Raw genomic sequence first — 12,338 nt, 5'->3', positions numbered from 1 at the left:
ACCGTGGCCTGTGTTTTGTTAGCCCAAAAATGGAAAACGAGTGAGGTCCCAACCAAAGAAGGATGGCAACTTAAGTTGACAGAATATGCACAATTTGCAGACTTAACATATAGAATAAGAGAACAAGAAGAACATACGTTTAGAGAAGATGAGAAAATGTTTATTGAATATATGGGAAATAATTGTGTACAGCTGAAAACGTTGGCAGCATTAAGATAAATTCAACAGTGTAAATAAGTTTTGATGGGTGCAATAATGGAATACTGAATGGTATAGTTTTTGTAAAATATGCAGGGATTTATGATACGTAAAATGAACCATGGAAAGAGAAAAAGGGAAGTCACTGATATCCTAAGGATGTAAAATGAGTATTTTAAATTGTAAAACAGAAAATTTAATAAAAATGAGAGAAAGAGAGAGAGAGAGAGAGAGAGAGAGAGAGAGAAAGAAAGAAAGAAACATAAATGATACGGCTCGCAGAGATTTACTAACATTTACTAACTGTGCATAGTTTTATTTTGCTCCTGCTTAGCCATAAGGAACTAACTATGCAGGATACTAAAACTCATTTCCTACTTTGCAAGCATTTACCAGGCATTTCTCACATTTTCCAATATACTGTGCCAGCTATCATTATAAGAATAACTATTCAAGAATCAATGTTCTGAGTTTGATTCTTCCCCCTCCCCGCCCACCACTTTCTCCCTGTCCGTTTTCCCTTGTGTGTCTTTTTTATTATTACTGTTAGCCTGAGGGAAGGGTTTTGTTTTTTTTTATTGACTGTATATAGTCTTATGTTAATTGACTGGAAATAAGCCACTCTGGGGACACTTTTGGCTGAAGAGCTCTAAATGCTTTAAATAATGGTGATAATACTTTTCAAAGAGCAATCGCTACAGTTTTAGGATGAAGAAACACACTATTTTAAAAACGAAAACTGAAATTCCTGGATACTCTGTTTTCAGAATCAATAGGAGGAGACTGTGGAATTACAGAGCAACAAACACAGCCTTGGCTACATAACAATATAAAAGGTATCTGCACTACTGCTTATTGCATACTTCTAAGCCCGACTGATTTCTATTAGAGACATCAAACATGTACTTAAATTGCCCATTGAAGAAAGAGAAATGTAAGACTGGTGTGGGGAGTCTTTGCCATCCCCAGAACTGCATTTTCTTGGAGAAAATCGGTCACGGGCAGCAGGTCCATAGGGGACTGGGCCAATGTCAAAAGTGGATCACTCCTCCCTCTCTCTAACATCCCCTCTCCCACCAAAACCATATTACCTTGGAAGGTGGCAGACTCTCTTTCACTGGAGGGTTTTAAGCAGAGTCTGGATGACCACCTATTAGGATGCTGTGGTAGTGTTTTTCTAGCACTGGCAGGAAAAATATGAGCTTTGATGTCCTTTCCAATTCTTATGATTCAATGATTCATTCATTCCATTCCAGTCTCTCTCTTCCCCTTTTCACTTTATCACCTTCTCTCTCTTTCTCTCCTCTCCTTGTTTCTCTGTGCAGCAAATTTATGCTTTTAAAAAAACAAACAGCTTCCACTGGGAATAATGCAAGCTGTTTAACTGATGCCAGGATGGAGGGTGGGTGGGGAGATTGGGATCACAGCATAGAGTTGTAACCCCTCCAATAATGATTTTTAAGAAATCAACCCCAAAATCACAAAAAACACCTACTTTTATTCTGTTTTGTTAGGCTGTTTTTGAGCCTAACTGCTGACTTTTATAGCTATAATAACAAGGGGAAAACTGGAAAAAAAGATTCTATCTAAAATATCAACTGATACTAAAAGTATCCCCAGAATAATCTCCACTCCAATTTTTCACTCCAGTATGCTGAAAACATTTTTGGGGAAAAAACTAATATAGGTTTCATTAGCATTCCTCATTTGGCCAGTTGAAGAACATATAAACACCAAGCCAGCCTTTATGTGTACACTAGGTGGAGCTCCACCCAAAGCAAATTTCAGGATTTCAGAGAACCAAGGGCCCAAACTTACACTGTACAAGTATAATAATTTTAAACAACCTGGAACCAAACTTACACTGTATAATAGAGCTTTTGAAATGGCACTACCGAAATCTGGAGAAAAGATACTGTGGATGCCTGAAGTTCTTCTAGATCAGCAAAAGATTTTGTGTATGACACTTCCCATAATCTTTCAAAATGGCACAACAGAGCACACAGCACAACACTAACCTCTTTTCATTTCCATACGATTTCTGTGCAACCTTTGCATGAAGGATTAGGACTGTTTGATCACCACGCTCCTTTAAATAGTTTCTCATTGCTTCCCTGAGAATTAAAAAGGCACAATAAAATTAATAGAAATACTCTTCATAAAAAGCAAGCTGTATAGCAAAGGTAGTCTCCAGGCGTTGCAGCTGCCATTGTCCCTGACCAGTGGGTATGCTGGCCGGGGCTGATGGGAGGTGGTAGTCCAAAAACTTAAGGAGGGCACCATGTTGGCTTCATGTTTTGATATTTAAAAATATTCCGGCAAAATAAGCAGCCCAAGTACGTGGAGTACAAGATATTTGCAGGCACATACCTTTACAACCTCAAGTGGCTTACAGAGTTGCCAAGGGGCGTGTAGGTGGCTTAACCTAGTTTCTGAGTCCCTCCTCCTGCAGAAAGCACCTCCCTGTCCTCAGGCAACAGTAGTGAAGTGAAAGTCCAAGAGTTATCCACCATAAGGTTTATAATTAGTGGAATACATGATTTAAAGAATGACTTGGGATCTGGCCCTTGCTTTCTAGCAGAGCTGGAGAAGACATCAGCCTGCCTTTGGACAGCGGTGGCTTTTCGGAGTAAACACTACAAGATAGATGGATCAAGAGCCTAACACAGTTGAGGCACTTTCATTTGTTTTGTCTTCACAACCAGTAGCCTATCTACAAAATCTAGTTCTACTCGGAAAGGATAAACAGCCTCTTTCGAGAGTCTAATACAGTGGTACTTCTGGTTGCAGATGGGATCCATTCCAGAAGTCTGGCTGGATCCCGACGTTTTCACAACCGGAGAGATCGCTTCTGCGCACACATGAACAGCGGTAGAGTGCTTCTGCGCATGCGGCAAAAATCCCAGAAATATACTTCCCAAATTACGTATCCCGAAGTTTACGTAACCGGAGGGATACGTAACTGGAGGTACAACTGTATTTTTAAACCTTTATTTAAAATAGAAGGAAAATGTTAAATGGCTAAGTTGTTCAGCCTCAAAGTATACTCTGGTTGGAATTACATGCCTTTTAATGGCTTAACTACAGAGCAAGCAGGAACTCATTCCAAAATACAGTCCTGGATGTATCTCTAATTCTATATTTGCTAGAAATTTTTCTAAATGCATATGAAACAAAAGCAGCTAAGACAAATGTTTTAGGATGCTGACATCTGCCTATAGTTAGGGGATTTGCCGCTTAAGATTACAAGTACTTTCCCATTTCATTTTGAACAATATGCAGTTATCATAGGGCAGAACCTATGGAAATGATTACTTTTCAAAGGCTTCCCTAGTAGGCTACCAAGAGGGGGAAGAAGCAATGACATGCATAGAATAATAATAATAATAATAATAATAATAATAATAATAATAATAATAAAATTTTTATTTATATCCCGCCCTCCCCAGCTGAAGCTGGGCTCAGGGCGGCTAACAACAATCAAAATAGTCCAACATTCTAAAAACATTCAATATAAAATTAATTAAAATCAAATTAAGATCAAATTAATGGCAACCATCAAGCAAAATTCTGTGCAGATTGCCAGAGGAGGGGGTCAGGCTGCGCCCTGACCAAAAGCCTGGTGGAACAGCTCTGTCTTGCAGGCCCTGCGGAAAGATGTCAGGTCCACTGTCTTTCTGAAAATTATGACTAGCATTCCACACTGGTGCTCCAGGGAGTGGAAACAGCTTCTGTTCACAGAACAAAAGGCTGCTTCCATTCACAATATTGAATGCCACCCCATTGTCAGGAACTGTAAACTTTAGCTTTGTCCTTGGCTACTAGGAGAGAACCCGCATTGCAAATAATGCTAACATACAGATAAAATAGAACATTTGTCTGCAGGAGGACTGTTTGGAGAATACAAACTAAAGCAAAAAAGGATTCAAAATCTAGTGTTTTGCCAAGAAACAGGGTATGATTTAACACTGGAAAGACCAGACACAAAATGTACTAATAAAACTGTGAAAGTTAAACTTTAAAAAAGGGTTGGCTGAATATTTCAACAACAGTAAAAGGCATCAAGAAAGTATATATTGCCCAATGATAAGAAATTCTCATCCAGTTCAAAACAAAAAAATAATTCCTTCCAGTAGCACCTTAAAGACCAACTAAGTTAGTTCTTGGTATGAGCTTTCGTGTGCATGCACACTTCTTCAGATACACCGTGTATCTGAAATTAATGTGGTACCTTTAGGTTGAAAACTGACCTAATAAAAATGCAGAGGTGAAGAATTATTCCATAGTTGGATTGACTTCACTTCACCCTTCTTTTTACAATATATTGCCATAATATTTGTATTTTCAAGGTGGGACAAGAAAGGAATCCACTGTGTATTTAGGTCTAGTTCATTCCAATAACAGATGCAATAGTAAAACTGTTCTTAGAGTACCAGTATATCATTTCAAATGACAGCTAGGAATAGAGTTACATGGTCAAATGTAATTTCTCCGGGGGGTGGGGGGTGGGATATACTTGCACAAAAAAATTTAGCATATTGGGAAAAGGCTAATCTACAACCTGTTTTTATGACATCTAGATCTTCATACATAGTTCAAAAAACGTATGAACCATGCAATTGCCTGCCCAAAGTCTGAAGGAACTAAGACACTAATTGCATAAACTAGGCTCTAGCAACACAAATAATTATGTCTTACCTGGTGAGCCGTTTAGGTTGAGGTCGCTCACCAAATTTCCTGTAAGCAAAAAAACACACAAAACAGTCATTTGTAGCATTTCTTACTCAGAGGTATGGCCCACTGTGTTCCTCCAAGGTATACATGTACAGATTGCAGTTTCAATCTGTCCAGCTAACAGAGTATATGAACTGTTAACTCAATCTGCAAGCCTAACAGAGCAGCACAATCCTGCTAAAGAAGTGTTTAAAATATGCAGATCTTATCTACCCTTTCCTGGATCTCTCCAAACTTTAAAGCCCTATTAAAAATGGCAGCTCTCACTTTTCCCAGTTAAACCATTCATTCTAGCATGGACGTGCTATGCAGCATAAGTTTTATTTTTTTTAAAAAAAGACATATGAAAATTCACATTGTTAATTATTATTTTTTAATTGTGCTTTCTCGATGAATAAAAGAAATCTAAATTTTATGCCTGTTAACATCAGTTATCAGTTCAAAAAACAGTAACTGCAGTAAAAGAAAACCCAGGACTCAGCTACATTAGTAAAAAAAACAGTGATTTGAATACATTATAAATATGCAACACAAGATGGCACCAGAGAGCACAAACCTTTCTATAGGGTTTTTACATAGGGTTTTTATTTTCTTTTGTTATAACGATTTAATTTCTGACTTATTTATAGCGGGGGTTTACCCCCTGTGTGAAGAACCACCTCCAGATGCATGACTATTATCACACTATGGCAACAGAACAAACAAACCCCCAAGTCCAAATTTATCCGGAAAATTATTGGGAAAACCTGTTTCAATACATAGAATAAATATAATTTACAGAAATTCATTTGCATTAACAAATCCATATTAGAAAAGTAAAGAGCATGAGGACTTCCGGGTCGGCGCCATCGCCGAATGGCGGACTCCCTCCGAGCTCAGGAGGGAGCCTGCTTGGCAGGGGCTGGGTCCTACCGCACCGGCGATGCGGGGACCCTTAAAAACCACGGCCAGAGGAGGCCGTGGACATGGAGACTCGGCTGGCACCGTTAGCGCTCTCCCGACTCGTGAAGGAGCCTTTTTAAAGGCTACGGATCGGGTGCCGGGGAGAAGCGTGGTGCTTTGAGTTCTCTGCTATCCCTGCCGAGCGCAGCCGCATGCCATCCGGCGGAGAGCGCTGACTTCTTCTATTGAAAATTTGGACCTAAAGAAGAACCCGTGAGTAATTGGAATATGGACTAAAAAAAAAAGGGATAAATTTTTAAAATTTGGAGCGAATGGGGGAGGCGGAAAAAAGGAAGTCAGCCCACCCCTAAATTGTAGAAGAGCCAAAACAAAGGACTGGACAACTAAGATCGAGTGTAACCTTATTTCGCCGAATTAGCAACTTCGCGAGGGAAAATTATAAGATTGAGCTGGAGGAGAAAAGTGGAATTGTTTTAAAAAAGCACCCCCCCCCCCCGGAATCCCTGGAGCGATTCGTGAAACTGCCTGGAGAAGAGCAATGGAGGTTTTGACAGCTGTTAAAGAGCTGTCAAAAAGGAAGATTAAAATAGAGACTTTGTTATGAGGACTTTGCCGGTTACATTTGTTATAAATTGAACATAAACTGTTTCAAATATGGGCTAACAAGCTACTTGGACTGGTGGATGTGATTCTGGAAGGGAACTTTGCTACTGTAATCCATCTAGAGGAGCTGAGGGATATTGCATGTGTTTTTGACAGGAAACTTGAACAGTTGAATGGAACTTTTAATCTCCTGGGAAACTGCAGGAATGGAACATTATTTTGTCTACAGAGGTCTATACACTACAGGAAACAATGGAACTATTTGTTGGAAAATGAAAGGAACATGATGCAATGCTTTGCTCCTGAATAACAAGCCTCTGCAGAGATACTAGACTTTTGGAAAAAGAACATTTCTGTGGGAGAACAGTGAAACAAAAAGGAGGAGAATGATTGACAAGAACAAGGAAACAACAAGAACTGGACAGAACTGGGAGAGGGAACATTTGGGATATCCAGGTTTGACAAGCTTATGGAAACAAAATTGGAGTTTTTACTCCTGGATATAAAAACCTGGATAGAAGAAATGGGCCCCTTTTTTGATAGACTCCTTCTATGATTGGACACTCGTAATTAAAGACTGGCAAAGAACCTGAGGGACATAGTGTAATGTGGGAACTCCAGGAAGATATTAGAAGTAGAGGGATAGGTGAAACGCAAAGGGGAAAGAGGGGAGGGAAAGTTGGAATCCAAAGGTTGTAAAATCACTACTCATATTTATTTTATTTCCATCTGTACTATGTTTGAAAGGGGGGAACTCGTGGAAGGGAATAGATCGATCTTAGGGGATGGGAATTTGGATAAATTGGGTTACTGATGATGAGTGTAATTTGGGGATAAGAACTTGTTGAATTTAATTGTTTATTTGGAAGATTTGGAACACAAGAGGGGGTAGGGAGGGGAAGTCCTGGTTATTGGCAAAAAGTTTATAAATTGGATTTAATTTGTTTTAATTTGTTTTAATTTGGAAAACCTTAATAAAAATTATTATAAAAAAAAAAGAAAAGTAAAGAGCATGAGAAATAAAAAGGAGAATATTTGCTTCACTCCGTAAGCAAGCAAGCAAATGTGTGGAACTGCCATTTTGTTCATTCCTTCACATGAGCAGGCAAGTACATCAGAAAGCCATGACCCATAGCTTTCGACTACGTCCAAACCAGGAAAATAATAATTAATAATATTTTATTATTTATACGCCGCCCATCTGGCTGGGCTTCCCCAGCCACTCTGGGCAGCTTCCAAAAAAAAAAAAAAAAAAATTAAAATACTGTGATACATCAGACATTAAAAGTTTCCCTAAACAGGGCTGCCTTCAGATGTCTTCTAAAAGTCTGGTAGTTGTTCTTCTCTTTGACATCTGGTGGGAGGGCGTTCCACAGGGAGGGTGCCACTACCGAGAAGGCCCTCTGTGGTTAATGGCTGCCAAACATGGAGGCCCTGGCTCTTTTTATTTATAACCAGCACTAGAAACTAAAGATATATAAGCTAGGTGCAAAATTGCTCCTTAAAACAGGAGCAAGCCAAAACAGATTGCTTAGTTGCCATTTTTGAATGAGATGGCTCAAATATCAAATTTTTCAATACAAAGTTCTGATTGTACAGATAAAACGTAACAGGATTCTAAAGGATGTGTTGCTAGTGTGTGGAAACAAGAATCTCCAGGCATGCACCTTCAAATGGTGGAGACTTCAGGCACCATCCTGGCACCGGCATGTGCACTTGGTCACAAGTGTCTGAAAGCCAGGTGCAAAATGCACCTGTCACCTTTTGAACACTGTTTATAACTATTGTAACTATTAACCCAGTTAACCAAGCTTTGGCTAACAGAGGTTCCTGGCTTATTTGCTAGCTTGAGTGAAGGACGATAATAAACAGGTGTGGTGTTGCAACCTGTTTAGATATTGGCTTCAAATATAAGATTTGATCGTCTGAATGCAGCCTGAATGCAGATAAAGGGACCCCTGACCATTAGGTCCAGTCGTGGCCGACTCTGGGGTTGCGGCGCTGATCTCACTTTATTGGCCGACGGAGCTGGCGTACAGCTTCCGGGTCATGTGGACAGCATGACTAAGCAGCTCCTGGCAAACCAGAGCAGCGCACGGAAATGCCGTTTACCTTCCCGCCAAAGCAGTACCTATTTATCTACTTGCACTTTTGACGTGCTTTTGAACTGCTAGGTTGGCAGGAGCAGGGACCGGGCAACGGGAGCTCACCCCATCGCGGGGATCCGAACCACCAACCTTCTGATCGGCAAGTCCTAAGCTCTGTGGTTTAACCCACAGCGCCATCCGTATCCCACGCAGCCAATTATAGCCTCTGTTAAATCTTCAACATTCTCTGTCATTAGGGTTTTTATTCATCCTTATTCAGTGACTGCTGCAGCCTGGGCTCTGTCAGTCTTAATATCCATGAACTAATTCCTCTATGTCAGCTGTAATCCATTCTTTCTTAAGAAAAGCCTGTAACTTAACAAAAAGAAGATTATGGGGAATATTAAACACTAGTCCTACTCAGAGCAGACCCACTGAAGTTAATGGACATGACTTAGGTTCATTAATTTCAATCTGTCTATTCCACATAAGACTTAATACAGCCCTATGCCTCGAACATTTAATTCTCAATCTCACTGAATTTTCAGAGAGCGAGTGTTCAAAAAAAGTACTGGTGTAGATCTGGATAGATATGTTGATTTCTTACTCATAAAGGTTCACAGTTAAGAAAGCTCTAATACCTTATGACTTATTTTTGCTTAAACTGAAACCCAACATTTTAATATTAAGTGCATTCTACAACTATAGTCTGATCCAAGTTTTAAGTATCCTTTAAAAGGTGGTGGTCTTCTTCTGGGATTCTTGTTAATTTTAAGATATATCCTGTCTCAAAATGTATTTTCTTTTCCTTTCATTAATGCTTCTATAGTAGCATAGTTTTCATTCTTCAATCAGCTTTCTCTCTCCTTTCACTCAAGCAGTCTACCTTTGAGGCTGAAGATTGTGTACAGCTTTTAATAGTTTATTTCCTAGTCCTAAATTTGCTCAGATGAAAATTTTTATTTTCTAATTCTCTCCCTTTCATCCAATTTCATTTGCTGCCTCCTTTCTCTCACACATAACTATTCTTCCACACCTTTTCTCTCTCTTCAACATCTCCTAAGGGGCTCTGGCCTTGGAAGCTTTTAGTTTAATAATAATAAAATTATACTCTGTTGAAAGTTTTTCCTTGATGATCCTCTTAGACTGTGATTTCTGCCTTTTGGGTCATATTTCAAACACCTATTTGTCTCTGAGCTTTATATAGACATCGTTAATTCTAATAAATCAGTTCATAATTCAGATTTTTGACAACCTAGACAAATAATGCGGTTCTAATCAACTACATAAATTAAAACTAGAACTCTCTTAAATTTGCAATTTTAATTACTCCTCCATTTTCATACATAATGAACTGATCAATTTCCTCACATTTTCTTAACCAAGTAACTGATTTATCATTGAGCAAATAAAATGTAAATTCAATTATCTTTATATAAATAAGATGTATCCTACCAATTAATCTGTTACTAGTATCCTAGGATTCCTATGTACTGAAATACCACGAAACTCCAAAAATTATCTGTGGTGAAATAATCTATACTGTATATGTATACAACACGCAGACACACAGCAGCTCAACATATTGACAGAACTTACTTCTACAACTTGCGGTCCTGTGTGCTAGAGACCACCTGTGTTAAAACGTACTTCTATAATGTTTGTAATTTTTATAATTTCTTGCACACAGTTCTGACTGATTGAGTTTAAAATCAATCCAAATATTTTGGCTACCTCACCTACTCATTGTGACAAACAGATGACCTAAAAAAAACAACATTTTCCAGTTTACCAAAGCTTTCCAACTTGGTCACCTGAAAGTAATACACAAGTAATCTGGAAAGTATCTGTCATCTCTAAACAGTGTACAAAAAAGAAGCAACAACAGACAATTTAAACAAAACATTATAAGAATACAGTTACATATTTATAAAGTTACATTAATAAAAAGTTGCCAATATATAAAAATCAGTATCAATTCATTTTCCTTCTGATACAACCATCCTCCCAGTTTTTACCAAGGGTCTAAACAAACTTTCAGCTCACCCACAAAAGTCGCACGAGAAGAGTTTCTGCAAACAGCAGACATCACCCTAGTCTCTCATTCTCACTTGCTTTTTACAGGCAGGCCCAAGGTGGATGGCACTTCCTTAGGCTGCCCACAACTGTGCCCCACTCAGCTGCACCCAGTTCTAGGTGCAGAAAGTTTGCTGAGATTCCCAGGGGGTCCAAAGGATGGAGAAAGCGGCCCTCTCCACTCACAGCTCTTTCTTCACCCTCTGCCTTTGCCTCCTCCTTTAGCTGCTTTGTGAAAAATAAATGAATGAAGAGTTGTATTTTGATGAACACCAGTGTCTTTGTTTTTTGGATCTTAAAAGCCAACACCAGGAAACTACACCCTCTGAATGGAAAGCTGCCAAACCTAGACGGCAAAATAATGACTGCATTGGAAAGATTCTTAGTAAAAAGATTCCAGAAATTATTGACTGATACAGTGGTGCCTCGCAAGACGAAATTAATTCATTCCGTGAGTCTCTTCGTCTTGCGGTTTTTTAATCTTGCGAAGCACGGCCATTAGCGGCTTAGCGCTATTAGCGGCTTAGAAAAAGGGGGGGAAGGGGGGAAACTCGCAAGACGTTTTCGTCTTGCAAAGCAAGACCATAGGGAAATTCATCTTGCGAAGCACCTCAAAAACGGAAAACTCTTTCGTCTAGGGAGTTTTTCATCTTGCGAGGCATTCGTCTTGCGGGGCACCACTGTATTGTTTGCATATTCCACCGCAAGTCACTTCAAACAGGGCACTGCAAAGATGCATAGGACTGATTCACACAACCATACTTAAATGGTAACTGTATTATGCTCATTAACATGCCACATTTCATATAGAGAGCATATGAAGTGTGGTAATGAGTTCAGATATCATGTAAATGCCCCCTACATGTATAACATCACATGTGATGTGACACAGGCATTTGCAAATACATACCAATGACAAAATATATTATTGCAGGTGAGGTGCATATAACCAAAGTCGTACGTCATGCCTTACATGCAGTGGGCGAGCAAGAACAACCTGGACCCCATTTTTCACAGTATTTTAAAAACTTAAAACAGACATAGTTTCTGCATCTCAGGGAAATTTCAGGAATATTTTCATTCCCCTGTTCACTTCCAATTGGGAACTATCCCTTCTTCCCCAGCTTGAAGCTTCCCCAAAATTTGTTGACCTCTTGAGGAGTTTCATGTCCCACCCATACATATATTTTATATTTTATCTACATGAATCAGACTTGAACAATGCGTATAAGTTAACCTGATCTTCCACCACTGCTATTTCAGCCCCAGAAAACAACAAGTTTATTGAACAGTTGCATACATAGACAGTTATGTTCAGTTTTGTGGGTCAAAGGTTTAGGGAAGCTTTTAATGCTTGATCGACTATTGTATTTAATATTTTGTTGGAAGCTGCCCAGAGTGGCTGGGGAAACCCAGCCAGATGGGTGGGGTATAAATTATTATTGTTGTTGTTGTTATTATTATTATTATTATTATTATTATTAATATTAATATTATTACCCATGGCTCCTAGAAGCTCTCAGTATGCGAGAGTAGCTACACCACAGGAAACGGCTCCAACTGGCCAGCTAAACCAGGTGAGGGTAACCAATGGGTCTCAAACCCTCAGATAGGATCTTTCCCTGCATGTAAAGACAGGCTGTGGTGAACTGAGCAGACAAGACCGAACAGTGGATCTAATGGTCAAGAGGGCATTTTTTTGAACGTGCTATAGAGGGAGGTGAGGGGCAGGTGAGG

At 39.3% G+C, this 12,338-nt stretch overlaps 1 protein-coding gene across 7 annotated transcripts in view; it reads right to left on the bottom strand.

The window, feature by feature from the left end:
* The window catches only part of RBPJ (recombination signal binding protein for immunoglobulin kappa J region), a 91,698-nt gene that overhangs the window by 16,859 nt on the left and 62,501 nt on the right, over nt 1-12,338 (bottom strand). For all 7 annotated transcript variants that reach the window (XR_014567986.1, XM_083755011.1, XM_083755010.1 and 4 more), the window contains 2 exons: nt 4,897-4,935; nt 2,217-2,312 (listed from right to left, as the gene is read on the bottom strand). Coding sequence is in view for 6 of the 7 variants with exons in the window: in XM_083755011.1 (XP_083611137.1) it covers nt 2,217-2,312; nt 4,897-4,935 (135 nt within the window). In the remaining variant the exon portion in view is untranslated. The remainder of the gene's footprint in view (nt 1-2,216; nt 2,313-4,896; nt 4,936-12,338) is intronic.

This window comes from Podarcis gaigeae (assembly GCF_964106915.1).
Source record: "Podarcis gaigeae genome assembly, chromosome: 9".
Taxonomy (NCBI): Eukaryota; Metazoa; Chordata; class Lepidosauria; order Squamata; family Lacertidae; genus Podarcis; species Podarcis gaigeae.
Note: the sequence above shows the minus strand (reverse complement) of the source record. Positions and strands in the feature narration are given on the sequence as shown.